The sequence below is a fragment of the Sabethes cyaneus genome, chromosome 3 (assembly GCF_943734655.1).
Source record: "Sabethes cyaneus chromosome 3, idSabCyanKW18_F2, whole genome shotgun sequence".
Taxonomy (NCBI): Eukaryota; Metazoa; Arthropoda; class Insecta; order Diptera; family Culicidae; genus Sabethes; species Sabethes cyaneus.
Window position 1 is genome coordinate 200361242 of NC_071355.1, and position 26357 is coordinate 200387598.

At 41.0% G+C, this 26357-nt stretch overlaps 1 protein-coding gene across 3 annotated transcripts in view; it reads right to left on the minus strand.

The window, feature by feature from the left end:
- Window positions 1–26357, minus strand: part of LOC128744650 (uncharacterized) — a 115381-nt gene that overhangs the window by 1197 nt on the left and 87827 nt on the right. For all 3 annotated transcript variants that reach the window (XM_053841808.1, XM_053841806.1, XM_053841807.1), the window contains exons 3-8: window positions 13860–14134; window positions 2971–3631; window positions 2522–2908; window positions 1976–2466; window positions 1787–1922; window positions 45–1727 (exon numbers count right to left, since the gene is read on the minus strand). In XM_053841808.1, the coding sequence (XP_053697783.1) occupies window positions 45–1727; window positions 1787–1922; window positions 1976–2466; window positions 2522–2908; window positions 2971–3631; window positions 13860–14134 (3633 nt within the window). The remainder of the gene's footprint in view (window positions 1–44; window positions 1728–1786; window positions 1923–1975; window positions 2467–2521; window positions 2909–2970; window positions 3632–13859; window positions 14135–26357) is intronic.

Here is a 26357-nt window from a genome sequence, read left to right on the forward strand (position 1 = left end):
AGGTTAAAAAACATCATTTAATAGAACATGCCTAGATAACTCACCAGAATCGATCGCATTTGCGCAGTTGTCTGAACTGGATGGCGATGATACAGGCGAAAGTTGGTCCAACCAAACCACCCTGCAGTGGTCGTTCCGACATACCACCAGGGAATAGATCGATATCCTCCACACTATTGTACATACGCTTCAGACGAGAAATCACCTCCGGTGGCATTTCCCGGCTCAGATCATCCCAGTTTTGTGCCCGCTTTAGATTGCAAAGTGCTCGGTAGTTATTGTACGAAGGAATTCCGTGATCGCGAGCACGTTGGATATTCAATGCCACCAGGTCGATGCCGGAGAACGGAATACGGCGATCCTCGAAAAGGTGGTTGGTAACTTCTCCGGTTATGAATTGATCGAGGGTTTCCATCGGGGTAGCTACGAGACCACGAGCGATTTCATCGATCAGTCCTGGTTGTTGAACAAATATATCCATCTTGAAAAAACCGTCACGCAACAGGATCGGAGGATCGATCGGCTGATGTTGCGGACTAAGCCGAGGAATGTGTGGTCTCAGCAGTGAGTGTCCAATACGGAACGCCGCAGAAGCAAATTCGGTGACAATTGCTGGGTTGCACGTTGGATTGTAGTCTTTGTAGTATCCTTGCGGCAATAGTTTAAGACCGTACAAGTTGACAGCATTCCAGCTGAGGATTCTGGGCAGGAATTCATTGAAGCTAATGTGTTGATTTTGTGCTATTACGATACGGCGCGCGTGTTCGTACAGTTGATCACCGTTCCAGTGTGGGTTGACACCGCGAAGTCCTTCGACGATTCGATTGTGCTCCCGGAGGAAAATTGTGTGCATAACGGTAAGTCCTGGCTGCTCGGACGCTCGTCCATCACCGGCAGCGAAACAATAACCACTGGCTGATTTGCACTCAGGATGAATGGGAGTCTGTGGGAGCATTTCCTTTCCACGAATCGGATGAATGGTGGAGTTGAGTCGACCAGAAAATCCTCGTAAACCTTTGCCAACGCAACCGTTTTCGCCATAAATCTGGGAGGCATCCAAGAAAGCGGTGTTTTGATTGATCTGTTCACGGGGTCCCAGCGTTTGTTGGCCTGGTAGCGATCGCATGAATGGGAAGCACAACCGTTCGCCGCTGGTTACGTTCAGTTCGGGATAGTAGTGATCCCTGGGCGGGACTGGGAATGGATTACACTCAGGATGGACTGTCCGAGGGGAATCGCACGAGCGACAACTGGGGATAGACTCGTGGAAACCTTTGTGGATCGGTGTCATCGTGAGATCGTGATCCAGGAACTGAGCATACTGCATGACTACCAACGAATATCGGGTATGCAGATTTGATATGTCCGGATGGATAAGGGCAGAGATTGATCGAGGATTCGGTAGAGGATTTCCGGAAACTGAAATACTGCGCGGCTGTGAGATTCCGTCATCGTAGACGGGTGGCAGCAAACGGGCGAATACCGTTAGCGATTGTCCCAGTTCGGGGCTTCGAAGATTGTTACAGTGACCGGTGAGCGTACGGAATGGTGTCGTTGTGTCACATGGAGCTTCCAGGTTTTCGCATTGTGGTTCAAGATTGATTGGGGAGATCGAACCGGTGATGAACTGGTTTACGTCGATGTTCTGCAAAGCACTGTTGAAGTCATCGCCTCCTCCGAAGGCACCTAGATTGTTGTCGAAGACTTGCCGTTTACGGCGACGAATCCTACAAAAAGTTCGGATTAATGAAAGCAACCAGCAATTTCATAGTGTAGTAATACTTACGAATGCAACGTTCCTAGAATCTCATTGGAAGCTAGCTCATAGAGCAGTGAAGTGTTGGCAATGATAAGTGCATTCTTATTTGCCTTACTGAAGGAAGCAGCAGTTCCAGCAGGAGATTTCGCATCAACTCCACCCACTGCAAGAAATGTTATCAGTTTGGTGATCTTTTTCTCTACAAAGGATACCTACAATTTCTCCAGGCCTCGTACTCAAACTTCTTTCGTTCATTTAGACGGTCCTTTGCTTTGTTGATGGCATCTTTTATGACGTCGGCGTCCAGTTCAGCTAGCTCGGGATGTGTAGGCGTTCGCTCGGTTATGATCTCCTCGACATCTTCAATGGTTTCGGTGCGCCAAGCGGTGATGTCCAATCCGGAGAGTTGATCACAGTTTAGACGTGCGTTCAGGTACGGATCTTCCCGGATGAAAGCTTTCGGTTGTGCTTTGGATACTCCTTTGGCTTCGCACAGCAATCCGGAGAGCGTAACTCGGCGAATGGCTTGCAGCTGTGGCAAATTTAGGGAGGATGGTGGAAGGTCATTCTCGTACCAGAATCGATCGCTGCTACGAATATTAGCGAACTGAATTGCTAGCAAACATGTGATTGTAGGACCGAAAACTGTACCCAGAGTGGCGGTTTCCGAAAGGCCTCCAATCAGCAGATCAATATCTTCTGCGTCCCTGTAAATACGAGTTCAATCAGCTTAAGCTCATTTTCATTTGAAAGTTTACTTACAGGTAGATATTTTCCAGGGATTTCCTCTTGACTGGTGACAGCCCGAAGTACTCCATATCATCGAACGTCAGCTTAGAACCATACGGAATGCCGAAGCGTTTCTCGCACAGGTTCAGGGCTTTGTGATACGACGGAATTCCATGATCTCGACCTCGCTGAATGGCTAGCGCAATTGGCGTCCACTCGTCGTTAAAGGTGGCATGATCCGGTATGAAGGTTTGTTGCATCGAGGGGCTAGAGATAAGAATTTCGGCAGAAGCTGATTCGTTGTACATATCCGGAGGCAACATAGTTAGGAAAGCCGGAATAGCGCCCACTGCAATTTCGTTGAAGACACCGGCTCGGTTTGCGGACGAATAGCCACTGTAGTGTTTACCGTCAACAAGTCTGTGCGGGAAGAATATCATAATTGAAACTTACAATGTTTATCTCGCATTAAAATACTGTACCTCAAATCAGGGCTGTTGGCAATCTCACTTCCCAGTACAATCGGCAGGAACTCATTATAGGTGATATGCTGTATTTCGGCGATTACTGCTCGACGAGCTTCGTAAAACAGCGTGGTGTCGCTCCAGTCACCATTTAATCTGGACATTTCCTCGGCGATTCGATTGTGTTCCTTCAACAGAACGGTATGCAAGGCCCCAATTGCTCCCGGCTCGTTACACCTTAAACAAGCCTTAATATCAACTTTTCCCGTTGTAAAGGTTCGCAGCGCAAGAATTTCTTTCTCCGTCGTTCCATACAAACCGGATCCATCCAGAAATCCGGAGGCGGCGTTCATCTGGTCACGATAATCGAACCGACAAGAGCCGGGATCATGCGACGGAACAGACCGTTTGTACTCTTTGCACTCTAAGCCGGAGCGAACGTAGCACTGGATAATCTCATCGGTCGCCGCGGACGAATCGTTCCGACAGCAGTGGAAGCTAGAATGGGGTGAAAGAATCTGCACCAGATCGTAGGCCAGAAGCTGTCCCCAAGCGGGCAGCATGGCCGTTACGTGCGGATGGTTCGCGTGCACCGGAATCGAACGTTGCAGCTGTTCGATGATGGTATCCGGTGTTGGCAGAGCGTGCGAGCCTACCGATGTTCGAGGTTTCACTTGAGCTGGAAATAGAGAAAACAGAGAAAAGTTTGTTTTATTATTAGCCTAGAAATATAGATTTGGTTTGACGATGAAAATTCTAGTTCTACTAGAAGTATTGCATTGGAATCATCAATCTTGAGTGACCAACGCAGTGAATGTCCAACGGCCTCAAAATCCTTACTAAATTACTCTCCACACGAAATAAATTCCTACGCAGCATAAAACTCCCACCAAATGAATCCTTCAACACGCAAAAAGTCCACCACCTCCCCCTCCCATGTCACGCCCAGTACGATGGGGGAGAGCAGCAGAGAAGGATGTTGGGCCACGGCGGACAAGACTCCCATTACCTATCGCTTGAGAACAATGCACGGAGGAACAGATCGTCACCAGCCAGAAGGCTCTATAACTACTACAGCAAAAGGCAAAGGTCGAGAAAGGATCCGTCTGGAACCCTTCACTTAAGACTCGGCCCACAGTTCTCGCGAGAGACCAGCGAATCGGTGTTAATAGATATGAGATCGAAAAACTACCCACTGGGATATTTTCGATGCACGCCAAAGCAGGCAGAAATGCCCGGGGCGGTCGCAGCCCCACCGTACTTGAAGATACAAAAAGAGCGGAATCCGTTGACAAGCTGCGAGCACCCGAGCTCAGGACGTACAAGGGTCTAACAATGCGTTCACCGATGAAGGAAGACAAAAGAGGAGCCAGGACTGACAAGAACATTTTTATCTATCCTCTGGAGGAGAATTCAGGAACCTCGGGGCACCAAAGGGGCATCTGCGGCCTTCTGGGTACTCAACTAGCTGGACGCACAAGGTTTAATAACCTGTTTCCCGCAGAAAAGAGAAAGCAACGAAGAAAAATGCTCGGACCGAACGAACATGGGTCATACAACTACAATGAAACCACAGATCGTCGCCAGCCAGACAGCTCCATAAACAATACTGCAAACCCAGAGGGAGAGGTCGTAAGCAATCCAGTGGAATATCAATGGATATTTCCACAATCTAAATGATCTGGAGATCCTAATTGGTGACAAAGCATCGCTGGTCCTCGTACTGTAGGAAATCTACCGAGTTCCGCCTGGTTCCCTGGACAGAAGAACGCTCGGAGAAAGATATAGCTGGCTAAAGAACCAAGCCAGTAACGTGTACCATACAGTCACTCTCGGTATCAAAACCGGCAGTCCATACATATCGTCTCATTTGGATACTAACTTGCTGATCGTGGCAACAAAGGTAACGTCCTTTATTCAAATAGCCATCGCTGGCGATGGCAGGAAATCTCGAATCTCAAGACGAACCTGAGAGGGGCGATCCGATAGATCCTGGAACCCCATCGTCTGCTTGGAGAAACAGTCACTATGCAGCATGGGGAAGCAGAAAAGCGAATAATTGACGACCATTCGCTGTACACTCCCAGTTGGCCTCGAGGAAAGACGCTGGTCTAATAAGCCAGTCGTATGTTCGAATCTCGGCTGGGAGAGGCTGTTAGAGTCAATAGCAGGCTTGGCATACACTTTTCGCTTCGATTTTGCTCTTTTGATTACTGCACCTCAGCGAAGCAGAATTTGAAAAAGTGGTGTATAGGGCATTTGTAGAGCTGGTGGCTATCTATAATATTGCTGAAGAAAGTAAAGTTCTATCTTTTGTATTTGTGACGCTATAAGGCTGCTACCCCACTGGTAGCAAAAAGAGTGCTCTTTTGGCTACCAACGGCATTGCAGCCCTACAGCGGCGTAAATACTAAAGATAAAGCTTTACTTTCTTCAGCAATATTATAGATAATTACCAACTCTACAAATGCTCCATACACCACTTTTTCAAATTCTGTTTCACTGAGGTGCAGTAATCAAAAGAGCAAAATCGAAGCGAAAAGTGTATGCCAAACCTGGTCAATAGGATCGTATCACTGACCCGGCACTGTCCTGTATTCAAACAGCTGGTTGCGAAGTCTGTCGTATAAAAACAAAAGGTCAAATTTCGACAACGGAATTAGCACCCAGGCTTTGCTTTTTAGTTGAAGACGTCATCAAAGAAAACCCAGCTTACGAGCCTAAATAATGGATTTCCCACATTCTTCCGAGGAAAGACTCAGGTTGCAACCGATATATGGTGGGCCAGCCAAGAAGTAGTACTACAACTGGGCTGGAATATCAACGTCGACTTGATTCGAAGTGATCACACGCTTAGTGTTATCTACCCCAACAGCAAATTAGTCAACATTACTAAGCGGCCGCGGTGATTGTTCGAACAGGTAAATTGGGCCCTCTTCAACAGTCACTTGTCAGCCACGGATATTGTCAAAGCTGCTAAAGTCACGGTACTCAAGACCAGCTCAAGATTAAGCAGAAAGGCTTACACTGGTGATTCCAGAAGGTAAGCACTGGAGTCTTCCAAGGAAGCAGCCATGGAGAGATATTGTACCCTACGAAACGAGGCAAGGCAAGGCTGTCATAAATGACTGGATGACATAAATGAGGAGCAGACTCCAGTTGAAGTTTGGTGCCGAATCAACTTCATGAATGTCAAGCGGCGATCCACGTGGATTACTTTCTGAATCCAAGGCCAGTTTACCAGTGCTTAGAAATCTCATATTCAATTCATGCAATACGCCTGAATTGATGTAATATACCGCTCATTCTTTACCGCTTCTAGTACAGATAAAATGACTCAGCATTGCCAACCTGAAATCAATAGGGTGTTTGCAGAGTGCATATGTATTGGATATCTGTTGGGCAGGCAAAAGTGACAGCTCCATATAAAAAACACACGGGCTGGGAAGAGCAAAATTTTTTAAATGATTTATTTTCTTCATTTAAAACAGAAATTACAAATTGCTTCATACATATGGCAAGGTAATATATATGTTTACTAAATAAAAAAAATATTTTCAACCAATAAGCTAAGACGCGGTAGCTGTGATCAAAAATGTAACTATGACCTATGTTAGCGTGATAAAACTAAACAAATTTCAATAGTCAGCAGTTGCTTTCGGCTAAGAAAGCAATTTATTATGCTAAAACCAATTTTATATTCCGTTACTTACAACTTGGCCTGTGTCGTATACTGCATCAAAAAACAGTATATTTGGAACACCGATTTAACGCGAATTCAGCGAAACCCTAGTTACCAAAAGTCAGCATATATTTCAGGGAACATTTGTCGGTTACTTTAACTATTAATTGCTTTAAAATGATGAATACTTTTAGAAAAACCTGATTTAATCCACCTATTGGTGAAAGGAACCTTTGTTATACGGTCTTACTTGCTTTTTGAGATAGAAATCGACACGTCTTCGGAACATAATTCATCTATTAGTTAACGTTGCATTGTGCGTTGGTTTACATAAAAATTTTGGAAATTGAATAAGCTTACAAAATTTGAACAAAATAGTAGCACTTACAAATTTTTCTCATGAAATTGTTGAGTAAGTTGTTACTAATGTGGGTAAGTGCAAGTAAAAGTAAGTTGTAAGAAGAAATATTATTCTTTAACATATACATTGCGTAGTAAAGGTCTAGTTTATAGGTTTTTGAACTATGCATAACTATGCATCAATAAGGTTTTCTTGAAAAAATTTCATCAATTTTTATTAACCTTCGGTTACTCACGCTGTTGTATTCATAATAACATGTGTAGGTTTTTAAATGCCATATTTACCAATCGGTGTTTAACTAACGTATATTCTTCAAAAAAATGTTCAGCAAAATGTCTGAATTATTCAATGCAATAATACTTTAAATTTTTAGGAAAATAGATCAGCATAAACCGAGAGCACAGAAACGAAGCAAGCAGCATGTGAGGTGTAGTGTACCGCTATTGGCCCCAAACTGGAATTTTTTCACGTTACTTCATATGGAAAAATGATGTCTGTATGTAGCAAAACTATCAGCAAATGTAAAATGTTTAAAATGTATCCGTCAGTTGGTAGTCGAGTAATTCGGGGTTAAAATCAGGGTATTTTTATAATCAAAGTTCTACAGTTCCTAAACAAGCAAACATAGAGGTATACTATTTTCAGCAAAGTCGTGTATTTTTACTATTTGTATAACTTTGTAACACATGAAAAAGTCATACAACAATTACAAAAAGAGCTAAAATAGAAAAACTGATTTTACAAATACAGAAACAATAAATAAGATTTCTCTGTCTTCGCTTCTATCTCAGGTTACAGTCTTCAGCAAAATTTCTTGTAATAATAGGCTCTAAAACTTTGCAGAACATATCAATGTGTTATATTGAAACTGAAAAAAAAATTTTTTTTTTTTCACTTTTAGGGGGATTAATCCAAATTTAAATTGCACCAGATGAAAGAGCATTCAATTTCAAGAAACTCTTCCAAAGGTTCGATAAACTTAAAAACAAGTTTTCCTAGTCAAAACTCTAGTGCGCACGTTTTCTTTGGTTTTGGGTTATTGTGCGCGCGAGTAACTGTGTTGCAAAAGTTGGCGCGAGCGTTCGAGGATTGATATCTTTTGACCGGTAAAACCAATTCTTATGAAATTTTGTATATATATTCGTAGTGTCAAAACCTCTCGTTTGATATTAAAAGAATTGAAATTAGGTAAATTATCTTGGTTAAAATCATTATAAATTATTGTTAATTTTGGTGTGGTGTATACGATTGCTCATAACTTTCAAATTAAACGTCCAATCCAAAAACCATTCAATAGTGATCTATCCGGCTATATTACCTGCCAAATAAAACTAATAGCGCATAATTCGGTTTGGCCATCTCTGAGAAACAGGCGATCATTTGAACCTTATCAAAAATGGTTTTTTAAGGCTAACTTTTAAACTGCTTGTCCGTTTTCAATAAAACTTGGTAAAAAGTTTAGTAACAGCAAGATCTTTCGTTTGGTACTAAGATTGTTAAAATTGGTTGCGTAGTTCAAGAGAAACGCGTGTCACGTAGTTTTCACATTTTTGCTTATAACTTTTAAACGAAACGTCGGACCGCAAAGCAATTCAATAGTGATATACTAGACAATAATACCTTTCAAACAAAAGTAAAAGCGATCAAATCGGTTCAGCCATCTTCGAGAAACAGGCGATAGAAAATGAGCTGCACATACACACATACACACATACACACATACACACATACACACATACACACACACACACAGACATTGCTCAGTTCGTCGAGCTCTATCGATTGGTATATGTCATTCGGCCCTGCGGGCCTCGGATCAATTTCGTGTTTTTCGACCAATTTCTAAACCTTTGTTATATAGTATAACAAAGGTAAAAACGATAATTTTATCCAGCATGTTTTTGCTGCATCGAATAGGAAAATATGCAATGTGTGCCCAACAGATGTCTTGCATGTGTGTGTAGCAAAAGCCCTATGATTCGAGTGAATATTTGTATTGTTCTCTACATTAATTCATTTTCGACAATAGTGAATGGAATCTAACGTGAATCATTCATTCATATTGAATTGCCGACAACGGCAAACGGCAAATAAATGTAAACATCGCTCAGAAATTTTAATTAAGGAGGCATAGTACTTTTTCAATTTAAAAAAATCGAAATTTTTTTTACTGATTATTTCGAAAGATTAACATTTTGACCATACGTGTTTCAAGTCATTTCGATGAATTCCAAAAATTGACAAAGTTACAGCTATTTGTACCGCGCATGTCTGGAGCGATTACACAGCGAATAAAAACTTCAACGTCGTTTTTCTCGAAACCAGGTTTTGAAAGTCGGTACCATAAATATCTCAAGAACGGCTCAAGCAATTCTCATGATTCTTTTTTTGTTTTTAAGCCAACAAAATTATCTAGTGTTTGACCCATCCTTTTTTTGATATTACAATATTTGTATTTTTTAGAAATGTTTAAAGTCAATTTTTTCGACTAAAAACGTTACTTTTATGTTTGAATGTCCGCCATTTTGTTATGCGTTCGAATTTAAAAAAAAGGATGTGTCAAACACGAGATAATTTAATATACTTTCATGCCGTTTTGGAATTTTTCAATTCGGATAAGCCCCCCAGCGCCAATCCATGATACCGTAAATCATGTTTTTTTCGAATGATCATGTTCAAGGAGCCGTAGGGGAGAGGGGAAGAGATTTACATATGCAAACAAAATTATAAATATTAGTATAAAGTGCAATGTTTTGAATGCAAAAAACCCGAATCGATTCGCTTTTCGCGTTATTGAGAAAAAATATTTGAAATAAGGCAAAAAATAGGGTGTAAAAAGTACTATGCCCCCTTAATTTCCTTCAGCCAGCTTATGGATGATTTTAAAAAGCAGGTAGTTTAAAAAACTAAACTTTGAGATCTAATATGTCAGTCAAGAGCAAGAAAACTGACTGACAGCTTAGTTGAGCAGTCATTCTGCACTGCAATTCATGAATGAATTGTTTTGAAGGGTAGAAAACTGAGAAAGACAAACGCTATCAGCAGTTCAGTAATCATGTCTATGGGCTGACAGATAGAAGAATACTACCAGGGGTAAAACTGTATGCAATGCATGTCGTGTTGCGTCGAACCAGTCAAAGCCCATAATACCGCCATCCCGGAATCTGGGCAGAATTAGTAGGAATGAATACACCGTTTTCCATTACCGAATTCCATTACTTAGCTTCTCCCTTAGTAAAACCGCAGAAACGACGAGGTAGGATATCCGTTCCTATGAAACCTTCCTCCTTATGGCAAAAAATGCTTGCTTGTTATGAGGAAATTTGTATATTATTTGTATGAGAGCCATGGAGGTGACGATATGGCAATAGATCTTGGAGCACGTGCAGAAGACGACAGAATACCAGCCCCCGACCTCCAGGAGGTAGCAGAAGAGACCGGTCGGCTGAAGAACAGTAAAGCGGCTGGGGCTGATCAGCTACCCGGCGAGCTGCTGAAATACGGTGATGACGCACTGGCTAGAGCGCTGCACTGAGTCATTGTCAAGATTTGGGAGGATGAGCTACTACCGGAGGAGTGGACTGAAGGCATCGTGTGTCCGATCTACAAAAAGGGCGACAAGTTGGATTGTTGCAATTACCGCGCAATCACACTGTTGAACGCCGCCTACAAGGTACTCTCCCAACTTTTATGTCGTCGATTATCACCATTTGCAAAGGAGTTCGTGGGGCAATATCAAACGGAATTCATGGGTGCCCACGCCACCACGGACCAGATTTTCGCACTTCGGCAAGTGTTGCAGAAATGTCGCGAATACAACGTGCCCACGCATCATTTATTCATCGACTTCAAATCGGCGTACGACACGATCGATCGAGATCAGCTATGGCAGATTATGCACTACTACGGATTTCCGGATAAACTAACGCGATTGGTTAAGGCGACGATGGATCGAGTAATGTGTGTTGCTCGAGTATCAGGGGCAGTCTCGAGTCCCTTTGGATCTCGAAGAGGGTTACGGCAAGGTGATGGGCTTTCATGTTTGCTGTTTAACATCGCTTTGGAGGGTGTGATAAGAAGAGCGCGTATAGACACGAGTGGCACGATATTCACGAAGTCCGTCCAGCTTCTTGGTTTCGCTGACGACGTTGACATCATTACACGTACCTTTGAGAGGATGGCGGAAACGTACATCGGACTGAAAGCTGAAGCCAAAAGGATAGGACTTGTCATTAATGTATCGAAAACAAAATACATGAAAGGAAGAGGTTCTAAAGAAGTGAATGCTGACCTCCCTCCCCGGATTCATTTAGACGGTGATGAAATCGAGGTGGTAGAAGAGTTCGTGTTTCTGGGCTCACTGGTTACCGCAGACAACGACACCAGCAGAGAAATACAAAGACGCATTATGGCAGGAAACCGTGCCTACTTTGGACTCCGTAGGACGCTGCGATCGAACAAAATTCGCCACCGCACGAAGTTAACAATGTACAAGACGCTGATTAGACCGGTAGTCCTTTACGGCCATGAGACATAGACTATGCTCGTGGAGGACCAACGCGCACCGCAAAATCGGTCGCCTGCGATGGGCTGGGCATGTCGTGAGGATATCGGACGACTGCCCGGTTAAAAAAGTTCTCAATAACGATCCGACTGGAACGAGACGGCGGGGCGCGCAGCGAGCAAGATGGATCGATCAAGTGGAAGGCGACCTGCGGACCCTACGTAGACTACGTGGCTGGCGAATTGCGGCCATGGACCGAGTGGAATGGAGATGGAGTGGATCAACCACAAAAACTAAGATCAAGCCACAAAAAAGCGGGAAGGAAGGGAAGAAGATGTAAAAGAATTGTGGAGGATCATCCATGGTGGCATTGAAATAACAGCGAGAGAGGCACGATGCGTGGAAGACAGCAAACAGTTGGTTTGAAGCCAACTGCCACAAAGTGATAGGCAGAAGAATTAGGTTAGGATGCTGGATGTTCACTACGGTTACACGTTAGAACAGAGACAGGTACAAGAAGTTCGAGTACGAGGAATATGTGCTCGTCGGCGCAAAAGAGCAATTCGCTAAGAACGACGCACGGAGTCTAACGGGAAGTAGCAGGAATTTGGCCATGTTCATAATGTGAAATGATAGTGCCAGCAAACTGCTTGCTGACAAAATTGCGATAGCGCGCAGATAAAAGGGACTCTTCAAGATGCTGTTGATTGGAGAGATAAACATAAAGAATATCAGGAACGGTATGAGAATCGTGACCGTGAGTGATGGTCAAGCTGTGAAGCCACTAACACCGGACGAACATAAGAAGGCAACCAGTGAGCTGAAAACGAGGGGATTTGGGCGGAAGAACAAATGCCGGAGCTTGTAGTTCGATAGCCATATTTGGCATATCAGATGTTTACCCTGCGTCAGCTACTAGATAAGTCCAGGGAGTACAACTTGCAGACTCATCATCTGTTTGTGGACGTTAAGGCGGTGGACGTTAAGGCGGTGGACGTTAAGGCGGCGGACGATTCAGTCAAACGAAATAAGCTGTGGCAGATAGTGTTAGAACATGGGTTTCCGACGAAACTAGTTAAGCTGGTTCGTGCGACATTGGATGGGTCGAAATCATGCGTCGCGATAGCGCGTGAGATACCGACTTCTTTTGTGAGGTTGGATGGACTGAAGCATCGGCAAGTACTCTCTAACCTATTATTCAACATTGCCTTGGAAGGTTCAATAAGGTGCGATGGGCAAACCTTGAAAGGCGGACTATCATCACGAAATCTCACAAGCTTCTTATTTTTGTGAATGACGCCGCTATAGTCGTAATCAACCGCAGAGCAGTGGAAGAGGCTTTGAACCTTTTAAATTGGAGACAGCGAAATTGGGACTTGTCGCAAACACTGCTAAAACGAAGGACATGGTTGCATGACGGCGATGGGCTGGGTCCGTAGGCAGAATGCCCGATGAAAGAGTAGCCAATGCTATTTTCAGTCGAAAACCTGGAAATGGCATAGACTTTGGGGCATACCCCACATCCGATGGATGTGCGCGGCCGAGGATAGTGTAAGTTCAGCTGGTGTTCGAAACGATTGGAAAACAGCAGGCCAGCGCATGATCGATAACGGACTGTCACCACTAAAGTAAGTAAAGTAAGTGAGTAATGTAAAGGAAAATCTAGGCATTGACGAGCGGGAGATTTTGGCCATGCGCGGAAAGAGTTGATCATGGTCTTAAGGAGGCAAATGCAGAAGAATATCTCCTGGATTTTATTTCGTCGCCTATCCTCAATAGCAAGAGAAGTCGTAGGGATCTTAATGACGGAATTGATCGGATTTTCATACTCTGATAAATCTCTCAGAAATAGGGCTTGTACCAAATTTTTGTCAATTTCAAGGCAGCATACGATACAATCAAGCGAGAACAGCTATGACAGATAGTGCATGAGAAATGCAGAGGTATAACTTCATGGTTCCCATGTCTTGTGTTAATTTAAATAAAAATCAGAAAACCTTTAATAAATAATTCATTTATAGTGTGTTTATGTCTTCAAAATAATTTTCATAGATTTGAAGCAAGGTGAAAACTAATATTTAGATATTTTGGAAATTGAGTTTGAAAAATGTCAAATGAGGAGGTCTCATCGGTTTTTTTGGAACTTAAATATGGAAGCCAAACGTCCGATAATTTAAGTTGATGATGGATTGACAACTCTATCCAAATCTATCGAGGCAGCTAGCTCCAATTTTCCAGCAATATAAAGTAAGTTGTTGAGTATTACTTCAACCACTAAATGTCTAATTTACAGGTCAATTTTAATCTGTACCAAACTAAGAAGACGAAGTAAAAACTTTTCCGACCAACAGAACACTCACCATCGGCATAATCCGGCTTCAGCAGCCGCAGGAACGGATCGCCTCGGGCGCCCCAGTGCCGGTGGTTGAAATTGTTGCACTCGCCCGAGGCGGAGCGGAACTTGCTCGGCGGACAGGGCAACGGTTGGGCCACTCGGCACTGCTGGGTAGGTTGTCCGCTGCCGCCGCCGGTGCTTGACTTCTCCAGCAGTAGGGCAGCGCGTGCTCGTTCCTTCAAATCGGCGCCATCTGTGCTGTGATGGGAACCGATCGCGACCAGTGTGACTAGAAGAACGCTGAAAATACAAAAAAAAAACAAAAACAAAAAGTAAGAAGACATGTTAAAGACGAGTGCTGTCTTGGGTGTGTAGGATGGATCCAAATAAGGTATTTTTTTGCTTATTTTGACTGCGAAAATATATTCGAATCCGGTTCGTGTGCGAACCGACCGAGGAACTGGTTTTGTTAAACGAAGAGCGATTTCGACACGGTAGAACATTGATTAGGTTTTGGTATTAAATGTTTTTGGCATTAAAGAACTTCACGTACCTGCACGCTAATTAACGAGCCGACGTAGTCAATCATTTCGCGGTAATGCTTGAAATTAACGTCCATTAGCACTGCATGATAAAAGTTAATTCTTTAGTGGCACGTGTTTGTAATAGACAATACAGCAAATACAATATTGTTAAATCCTGAAACGTACATTATTTTACCACTTTACTAATTTAACCTTATCTCAGCAGGTTTGATGATGAACATTAGAATCGTTAGAGTTCTGTCATTAATCAATTTAACTAGGGTAGGCGTTCCATTAATGGTGCGGCGAAGCCGAATGTAATTACTTTTTTTCACTAGGAGGCTTCAAATAAAGTTTGTGAGATATCAATTAATCAAACACAAGTTACTAGGCAATACGACTCCGTATGTTGTAGGAGTAACTATGCTATGAAAAAGATACACTTCTGGTTTAACTAGATTGTACCAATAGTTGCGCTAAAGTTCCTTTTATTGATCTCGGTGTTGTGCTATAGAGGTACTTTTCGTTCGAGTTCGAAAACAGACACTGAGGAAGCCTGCAAGTCGTAGGCGAAATACGTATCTGTCATTGAATAAAATACACATAGTAGAATTAAATTGGATAAGTTTTCTTATTTTTTATTTTTAGGTTTCGCATTCTACTAAGACGCTCCAAAAACTTCAGTACTTTTCGTTCCTTTTCCTTGAGCTAATTAGCAATTTTGCTTAGGTATGATATATCTACGTATTGCAGAAAGAAAGTTTTTATCCGGCAATGCTGCATTGTTGCTTGTAGCAACCATCCTGGTAACCGCTTGACAGTTTAGAGGTACTTTTCGTTCCTTTTCCTTGAGCTAATAGCAATTTTGCTTAGGTATGATATATCTACGTATTGTAGAAAGAAAGTTTTTATCCGGCAATGCTGCATTGTTGCTTGTAGCAACCATCCTGGTAACCGCTTGACAGTTTGACAGATAACTGTTATAACAGTGCAACTAAAGAGCGTGCAATTATCGAACGAGTGCTGTATTTGATCTTTCCAATATAACCAGGACAATGGAGCAAAATTAATCAATCTTCATTTTATTGCCTCTTTAAAAGAGAAACTGGTTCTCTGGCGCACTATTGAAATACTCAAACATCGTAAATTTCGCAAAATACATTGTAGTAATGGAGCTTTTTATCGAATCTTTCAACATCTCCGCAATCGGTTTATTGATCGCAAATATAAAATACTGGCTTCGTAAATATTATTTCAACGCAAACATTCACTACACGACTATTCCACGAGGCAAATATTTCACTACCTAATACACGATTATTGTTGTTCAGTGCTTCGTGATAAAATCAGAAGGGAAGCCTTAATCTACGTAAAATTTTCAACAATTTCCCTACTATTTCTGTACTCTGCCCAATAAATGCAGAATTTTAAGCAAAATTCTTAAATTAATAGCATGTAAATTGGTTTAGCTATTTCTGAGACACACGCTTTCCGCATTAAATCTTTTTCGTTCAAAACTTGGGGTCAATTTAAAATTCTTTATTTCGCACGCTTTTCAACGGTTTGAAAAAACGTGGCCCCTAATAACTATGCTGAACTGTGCTCCACTACAGGAGACAGTCTGGTGATTGGTCCGGATTCGCTGGTATGCGGAGGTCATATCGATCTAGCTGGCTAGCTGGCATACGTGAGCAAAGAAGGAACATCGATTTAATCTGCTCATCAGTAATAGCGCTTAAGGTAGAGCCCGTTGTTGTGCGGTTCGGGCAATCCCCCGTCTGAGCTTGTTGTCTCTCAGGGGTGTTTATTAGTTAGTTAGCTTTAGCTGGTCATGTGTGTCTTCGAATGTTTGCTAGCTGATTTGTGGAATCCGGTTCTGACGACGGTGCCACTACAATGTCAGCGCTGATATTCGTACCTACTGTGAAAAGTTGTTTTACTGGTGAAGTTCAACTTTTCTGTGAACCAGTTGGTGCATACTGATGAGCACTTCTATCATTTGTTAGCATAGAATTTCGAACAATGATCGGAGCAATATAGGAAATGACAAGATGAAGTGATATATTGCGAATGATGAAGCATATGGAGACAAACTAAAAACGGGATTTTGGTCTTGAATAGGATTTTATCGGTATATTAAAAATGATACTTTGTAGAGTTTATAGAACTTGTTATAAAACAAACATGCCATATATTTGCATTTTATTTTCTAGTTCTGTCAATCTTGTCCAATGTTATTATTGAAAAAAATATCAGTCGAATACAATGTAATGAATCGGACACATATTTTTTTTTATCTATTTCGAAATACATTTTCGATTTGATGATAATAAAGCAATGTGTTGTCACTACATTCCTACGGAATTTGGCCTTCTGATTGTTGGTTTAACAGACTTCGCAACCTCTTTGGAAGTCTCTTTTACACCCAAAAAAGTATCGACTCTTTATTTCGATAATTTTGATGAAGAGTGCCTAGTTAAATATTACCAACTACAATTTATTCCAGTCGTTTGAAAACACAATTGTTCATTTGTTTACCAGTTGTAAACTTTTCGCATGCCTACTCATACCACAGAGAACAGACATCCAAGCGAAAGGTCCCCACTTGGATAAAACTTATGTCAAATTAGTAGGGAAACTATAGTGATGGTGTCGCTAAAGGCGCATAAAATTCTACACTAAACCCACAACTGCTAGCTTCTGGCGCTAGCAGAACGCATATGGTCCATATATACTAGCGCCAGAGGAGCCAAAAGTTGTCAGTGTGCAAATCAAAAGAATCATTTAGTTGGGAAACTATAGTAGTGGTGTCGCTAGCATATTAGGTGATTTTAATTTGAAATTTTATCCAAAAATTCCCGAAAAATTTGTTCCTGAATGGATGTCTGTTCTCTGTGCTCATACTGAAAGGGGTTTCATGAATTACACCCTACAATTGTCTATAATTATTGTTGCTTCTAACGGGTGGTAAATAAAATTTTGGAATGTATCTCTTAAGCTGTCAAAAAAAGACAAAGATGCTGGAAGAAGATCTGATGTACTGAAATTAAAGATACATTGTACATTGTTAAAAAAATTAGTGAACATTTGAAAATTTGGCTGTCCGGCGAAGCTTCCGTTTGATATCGAAACAGGAGCATTGTACGGCCGTCAATTTAACTTTGCAAATGCATGTCTTGATTCTACCAATCAATTGTTTGCAACTTGTGGCTCCCCAGTTTTATGTACACCAAAGAGCTAAAAATCCAGAAAAAATCTTCGATTGGGCGACTCTGAGACAGATTCGACGGGTTGTGGTTTTTGGGTACAAATGAGATCGAATCGAATGGATATTCAGGAACGATTGTGTTTTTTGGCGTGATGCGATGATGCTCTATCCGGTCAAAATGCGTATTGTCCATCTGCATGATGTTTCTGTAAAAACGGTATCAAAATTTTATTCAAACATTCGTTCTGGTACAAATCTTGATTGATAGCCAAACCAGAGGGCTTGAACCATGACTTAGAAATACCTTGCTCGAAAATAGCAATGTACAGCATCACTTAATGCTCAAACATATGTTTAAAATTGTATTTTATGTGCGGAGATGCATCAGTAGAACTATCCATGGAATGGTATCGATCATTTCCGGGAATGTGCGTCTTCGAAAGTGGGAAGTAACTTTCGTCGTCCAAAACAAAGCATTTTCCGGAATATTTTTTTTAATAACCAGCGGAATTGGGACTGCAGTATCGTAATCTATTCCTCAGTGTATTCCGGGGCTCTTGTCTTCTTTCGGCACTTTATTCCTACTCTTTTTAATGTTTTGCAGATGTACTGGTGAAAACAGTTGAACTTTCTTGCGGTATCCTGTTGGCTCACGGAATCTTTGTTGTTGAAGGCACGAGAGAGAGAACTAAGTCCTTCTGCGTCCATAATTTTGGCGGTGTTCCACTAGCTTGCTTGCGAGTAGTTGTTGGAGATGTTAGAATATGGTAAATGGTCGAAGCCGCAACATTTTCGCTTTTAAAATGTTGTACCGTATACTTTTTGCCGAGATCTTTGTGCAATTCGTAGAAGTGTACAACTCGCTCGCGGAATGCTTCTTGTGACACCACTTTGAGCAAAACTTGGCAAGTATAAAAAACAAAAAATACAGGCAGAAAAAAGAGAATGAGAGAGAACTAACACATACACACTCCCATTTCTTTCTGAGCTCGTTTGGTGTTGTGCATAGGAACTTCGAAAAATTCCAAAATTTTAGTTGCCACCCGCTAGTTAGTGTGTAAATTATTTGTAGGTAAATAATACGAATGGTCAAGCAGGTGGTGATAACCCCTCAGCGTTTCCCTGTACGTATTGCGTTTGACAGCGATATCGGACCAATACGCCTGAAGGGTTGAGTGAACATAGTCAGCCAAGCTGCAGGAAGATCACGCAATGTTGAAGAGTGTGGTTATGTTAAAAATACGATAGAGTTGGAGTTTTTTGTTGACCACGGTTTCGTAACGGGTGGCAACTAAAATTTTGGAATTTTTTGGCAGCCCCTATACTCAACAACAAACGAGCTCAGAGAGAAATGAGAGTATGTATGTGAAAGCTCTCTCTCTCTCTTCTCTTTTTGTTAATATTTCTTGTTTTGTTTATGCTTACCCAGTTTTGCTTAAAATGGCGTCGAAACAAGAAGCATGTCGGGAACGCGTTGTACACTTCTACGAACTGCCACAGAAATCTCGGCAAAAAGTATACGGCACAATACTCAAAAAGCGAAGATGTTCCGGCTTCGACTGTTTACCATGTCCTAAGATCCCCGACAACTATTCGCAAGCAATGTAGTGAAAGACCAGCCAAAGTTATGGACGCAGAAGGACATTGTTCTCTTTCTCGTTTCTTTAACAACAAGCCCTCTGGCTTGCCTATCAATAGATGTACACCAGACGAATGTTTGAAGAAAGTTTTGATCCCGTTTCTACGAAAACATCATGCAGATTGACAGTACGTGTTTTGGCCGGATAGAGCATCATCGCATTACGCCAAAAAACACAATCCCCAAGTAACAATTTGGGTTTTATTACACTCTTATGATGGAATTTAAGACCAAAATTGGTCATGAAGAGCGCCATAAGAGTACAATAAAACTCACATTGTTGCTTGGGTCGTCTCTGAATACCCATTCGATCCCATTTTTACCCAAAAACCACGACCCGAAAAATCTGTCTCAGTGCGCCTAATCGAAGATTTCTTCGGGATATTGAATTCTTTGATGTACAAATTTAACTGGAGAGTCACGAATTGCAGACAGTTGATTGGTAGAATCAAGAGATGTATTCGCAAAGTTGACATGACAGCCGTACAACGCTCCTGTTCGGACATCAAAAAGAAGCTTCGCCGAACAGCCGATTACGGACCGTTTTCAAATGTACACTAATTTTTTTAACAATGGATAATGCATCTTTCATTTCGCTAAATCAGATCTTCTTCATGTATCTTTGTCTTTTTTTGACAGCTTGAGAAAAAAAATCCAAAATTTTAGTTGCCACCCGTTAGTTCTGGTGGTATAACCTTTCATGCGGAAGAATTATTCAAGAGCAACATTTCAATAGGGCCCAAGTGCAAAATGTAAAAAAACTGGTTTTTTGGTTATAATTATAGCATTTATAAATATCTATAATAATATAGAACATCATAATTATTAGAAAACTATAAATGCCTGAAAAAGCAAATTTAAAAAAAGCCTCATAAGAAAACTGGCAACCAAGTTTTCATTTTGTGATTCGGCCCTTTTGTTCGAAAAAGCCTTTATGCAGTTTGTAAATTGATTTGCGTTCGGCCGTCTTGTCCATTTTGTTTTTTTGTAATACGACGCTTCCACCAAGCACTAAACCTATAGGATTGTGTATTTAGCGTATTTAGGTCTCAAACTAAGATTATGTACAATCATTTGGTAAGTATTTTTTGTTAAATAAACGCAATAAACTGATTCATGCTTTTATAGTATATGAAAAGGCAATTGAATGATTTGGCGATTCATGTAAATTCCTTCCGGCGAAATGCTATGCTCGTATTCGAGAATCAAGTTTCGCTATGGCTATGGCTTAACAATGCCGATAAGCACAAGAACGTGTATAGAACGAATACGAAGCAATATTTGAAGATTTATGTTCGGCTGCTCACAGGAAGTGATCGCTGTTTGATGCCAGAAGCAATGTACTGATCTAGTTGACCGTCGAAAATAATGCTAGATTTATCAACCCAATGCGCTATTTATTTCTGAAGATTGATATCTATCGACTTCAGTGTATGAGAATATCGTTGCCAGGAGTAGTTGGCGGCGAACATCTTTTGTCGCACGCCGAACCCGGTGATCGGTATGAAGACAACGGGAGTGTTTGTTTTCATTTCTAGGAACAAAGGAGTTGAAATTCTCTAGGGACGTTAGGACGCTATTGATTATACCAACGGCTCTATTATATGACTGATTGACATGTTTCACGGAATACCACCACATACGTCTACCGGTGAGTAGTGATTTACAGTCTGCGCTTTTTTTTAAATTGATATCAATGTGCTTTCACAGGGAAGCTGCACAAATATAAATATAGGATTTTTAGACCCAGGTTCACATTTTATCTTCACGCAAAGCATTGATGGACGGAACTTGTGGAATGCCGATAACATGTAAAAAATTTGCGTTATTAATGGTAACCAACTGAGCCCGATTCAATTCAATCAACTACGGTTAGAAAAAAAAACGTTTCTGAAAAGTCAACCGAATTACTGTTTGTTGGTCGTCTTATATGTATATATATATATATATATATATATATATATATATATATATGTTACAGTTAATTACAACTTTAACTTTATTAACATAAAGATTTGTTTCAAATTCCAAACTTTATACGTTAGAAAAGCTTTTATTCGATGTCAAGCCGAATGAATATGAAATGATGAATAATTTTAAAAAGTTATCAACGGATGTTTCGAGCAAAATGATTACAATCGTAAATTACGGTACCGCCTTGGCTTTCTTATGGCTTGAAGATGGCAAACTGGCGACTTAAATGAAAAATTTCATATTGAGATTGAAATATTAAAATTGGCTCCCAAAGCCTGAGTCGACTGGAGCTTTACTAGGGGAAAATGCGCGATCTCCACCAGTTTGTCTTTAGATTTTTCTCTACCGTGGACTTGGGAATCGAAGCTGAGCAAAATATTTTCTAGGTGTCCAGGTCAACCCTTTTACATGGATTATGCGACTGAAAACTAATACCAGAATTGTGTCCTGGAGAACATTTAGTTCCTATGATCTTTTTCAATTCTTCTGGCCCGGTTAATAAAATTTTTCGAATCAGTTGGCAATAGTTATGACGAAATTCTCTGTGACCGACATATAGAGATGGGTTCTACCCCAAAACCCCGTTTAAGTTTCAGTGCCAGCAATACTTTCGGGATTTGCTTTCAGATCTTCAATCGCAACACCGAACGAATTGACACAGCTGGATCTGGATAATTTTTGTCAAACACTAACCGCCAGCCGTTAATGGTTTTTGCGATAGCTAGTTTAGATTGATTCTTTGACGTAAATCGGCACTACTTAACGGGTGAACTTCAGCCTAGGCTTCGAAAATCTGCATAATAGTCATAAGATTTATAGATCAAAGCATAACTTTTTCATTGAACTGCCATAATTGGAGTCCTGACCAAAAGCTTTTAATAATGAATGGTTCAAACCGTGCACAGCCGGATAGTGTTCGACATCGGAACGAAAAATGAAGTTCGGGTTCCTGTCCGGTAAAACATTCTTTAGTCCGATCTCATTCCAGCCTGATTTGGCTCTGTTCTGGAACCGTACAGGAAGGGAACAGAGCTAAATCGGACCGGAATGAGATCTGACTAAAAAGTTAGTGCCGATTTTTAACCGGCACTTCAATTTTCGTTCCGATGTCGAACACTACAGCCGGATGACTCTTAATCGGCAGCTGACGTCTAATTGTGTCCATGTGTCAAGTTACCGTCTCTGCCACCTCGTCAATGTGCAGAATGCAGCAACTTCCGCGACAGAAAACTCACGTATTTGTAATTAACGGATCTCAATCTCATTTACAAGATGCTGCTTTTGTAAATACGTTATTGCGTTATTTAACATAAATTTCTATAATATTTGAACATAATAAACTGGAGATGTATCTTTTAGCTATTTCCCACTGTTTCTGGAGGTTCATGATCAAAACAAAAAATTGGCCGAATGCAAAACATTGAATAAAAACAGCCTCAACAACGAAGTCATATCACCAATGACAGTAAACAAAAGCCTCATCAGAAAAGCCCAAATAACAATCAATAATCAAATCGGCCTTATGAAAAGGGCCCTTCGCCGAAAACGTTATAAATACGGCCTAATGCATATTTTTGCAAATTACAAAGTTAATCAATGTTTTTTCTGCTAGTTGTTGCATTACATATTAAACTATAATGTTTTTGCAGCAAAATGTGACATTCAATTCTAAGCAATACTGTTTATATCAAATGAGGAGTTAAAAAATGATGCTCAAGTTTCATCATCGATTTTCTCGAAACTGTCAGTTTTGACATCGGCCTATTTGAAATGTTGCTCTTGATTTGTTCAACTGCTGCCTGATCGATGAATGCGCAAGCTTTCATTTGACGCAGAACATTATTGTCATCAAAGAAAGCACACCACTCCGGCAAAGTAAGTAGATCTGATCTGGGAATCGTTTTCATCGGATTTTTCGAACGGCTCTTTGCGGGGATGAACATTTCATCCGTAAAGGCAGTTGACCGTGCATAGCGGTAAAAGTGATGAAGTTCTGTTTCTGTAGCGGTCCAGGTGATTGTGGCTTCCCGTAGCAGCTAAATTTCAAGTTGTTGATGTACTGTAGCACGTCACCCGTTACGCGTAGTAGTGTGGACCTCTTCGTGAAAGTCTTGTGGAAAAATTGGCGAATCTTTAGGTACACTGTTAAGAAGGATTTTTGGTCGGCGGAACCAGCGATTATCATTGGCTAAGACAGGTACTCGGTTCTAGTGTGTTCCTTTGTCGAAAATGTTGTATTGCGTCGGTTCCCATCACCACTCAATACATCCCAAGTAACAATTTGGGTTTTATTACACTCTTATGATGGCATTTAAGATCAAAATCGGTCATGAAAACCGCCATCACATTGTTGCCTGGAATCTGTTATCTTGAGGATGTTGTCTTGCTGATTCAGAATGCTACAAACCGGTTATACCGCCGGTTATCTGAAAGAATTTAGCAGAGTACATCCTTAGATGTCTTCCAAATCGTTCCCTGACTGACGTTGATCGAAAGCGATTTCGATATTGTATCCGCAGGATGGATGCCAATGATTGTTGTTTGCAATAGAATAGGACACCGCCTCTAGTTTCTGATAATAAATAACAGAAGTTGGCGCAAGTGTTTCATCTTGCGCCATGCGTGAGAGTATGCTTGAAACTATCAATGTTTCCCTGTTGAATACAACAGATGTCGTTATTTCGTAACACATATTGTACATTTGCGTAGCAGCTAAATTTTGCGCGACAATCAATTTACTGAACACAACAACCTTATAACCTCATGCATCTCAGTTTCTTTTGTATTTATCGCTAATCGCAATATAACCTTTGACACCTGAACCAATAAATAGTTGGTAAACATTGTTTTTATTTATTGCGTTCGTGTTGCGAAATGTAATTTTTTCGAATTGAAATGTCGCAAACATATCAGCTCCTGGCTATCGGCCAGGCTTTTCATGGCTCTCGGATGCTATGCTATGGAGAGGTATAGAAAATGTTTGTTTTTTATCAAAATTAGGCAGAAGTCATGAAAATTAAGTATAACAGAGTAACTGTACCACAAATAAAATATGATTAGTGATTGTTTTTCAGGTAGGTAAACATAAATAAGTGAGAAATTTTTATTTTACTACCACTAGAAAAGCGCCATCTCTTGAAAAGTAACGGTTCGTATGGTGTCCTATTCGGAAGAATGGTCAAAAAAGTAGAAGGGTCTGTGTCACATGACAAGAAATTTGTGAGTATTTAGAGCACATAAACGCACTAACTTTTGTTACCTTTCAACAAAGCAAAAAATAAACGTTTTATCGTAAACCCAACTGAGGAGAAAAGATATCAATTACTGGGTATGTACGCCGAAAAACACTGTTTACACTAACTCACTGTTTACAGTCCAGTAGTGATTGGGAGACAGAATTCAGTTGATGTTTTTCGAATCATTGCTGATAAAGATTGATATTGGATTTGTGGATTTAAATCGCGCGTTTGATCGCCGAATCGTTCGGACTTCCACTACTGTTCTGTGTTATTATGGTATTATGGGCAAGAAAATATAATAAACTCTTCAATTGTTGTGTGACTCTTAAAAGGACCGATTGATAGATTATCATAACTCCAGTTTGCAATAAACTTGCACTAACACATAACGTAATTTTTTTTTGGTAAATTGCAGTACCGATAACCGCAAACCGGGGACGGCTTGTTGCAACGAACCAACCGGAAAGCCTCAGCAACTATGCAATCGAAGCCGTTCGTGTATGGTCATGAGTCACGATGAAATACCACTCCAGGGTGCCAGCTGCAAGTGACGTGGGATAATTCTGGTCTTTTTGTTGTCGCGAGCAGCATTTCCTACCAACTCCAGCTCTTCCGCAGCTAATTATTCCATCACGGCAGCCAGCTCTAGCTTCAATTTTTTTTTTCCATATGTGGACTCATTACTGCGACCAGCATAGTTGATCTATTGTAATATCGCCCGAGTGTTTGCTGTATGACCTGCACTGCATTTCTTTTTGCTATAATCGCCCTTGAGTGAGCGATATGCTTATTAAATTTTATGTGTGCTTGTGTGCATTGAGGTTTACCCTTCCTTCAAAGCTTGATCTACTTTACCCACTTATTCCTCGACTCGGTAACCTTGCGGCTACGGAGCCCCCCACTTCAATAGTTTCCTTTCCTCAGCAGCCGGTGTATACGACCGACCGGGAACTGCAGACGTGCACGACTCGAGCGTGACTTTCGTTGCCCTTGATGTTTCCCCTTTGCCGCGTCCAGACATGCCGATGAGATGCTGGCAGTAACGCAGCTAGCGTTTGAATAATGGTGTTCGCCAGCTTACCTCTTGTTATATACTAGAGCAAGCGACAAGAATCTGACCCTCCTATTTTTGGTCCGTCATTCCATCATCTACGTTGAATAAACTGGAGGATTTCAATTTCAGTCGGAACGACAGAGCAAAGTTACCAGTAAACCGTTCATCTTTTCCTGCCAAAGGAAAACTACGCTACGTATTATTGTTGGATGGATAGATTTGTAAACCGAACCTAAGGAAAACCGAGCGGAAACCCCTAAGTTCCAAGTTTCATAAATTTCATCAATTACCGAAAACCGTTCTTTTAAGAGTGAATAAATTTTTCTATGAAGATGCAAAAGATGTCACTTTCACACAACTGCTAATACTAATACTGCTTATAAGAAGATATAAAAGATTGGTGTGCTCCGCTGATCACAATAAAGTTTATTGGGCCATCAAAACAAAACATTCGGTTTAGTTTTAATGCGGTTTCCTGCGCATTTGTTGCAGTCAATAGTGTTTAATTTGGTGTTAACTTGGTTTTAATTGCTATCACTTGTTCACGGTAGACAATTTTTCAATGTGACGAATATTGAAATTAAACTAACTGTTAAGCTAACTGTCACACGTGAAGATAGTGATAGAATAAGACAAAATATTTATAAATGTTCTCTTCTGAAATCGTATACTAAAATTATTCCGAGTCTCAAACTGTAGACCATTTTTCGATTGACTAAATCGTATCTAAAAACAATCATCAAGTGTGAATGCAATCGCTGCGCTGGTAATCAGCGTAGGTACATGATCGTATCGGTGCAATCCGTCTGCCTAGACGCGTGTTGTTAGCTCCACGTGGTTGCCGCAATTAGCCGTAGTAGCGTATTTCTCGTACAGATTCCAGCT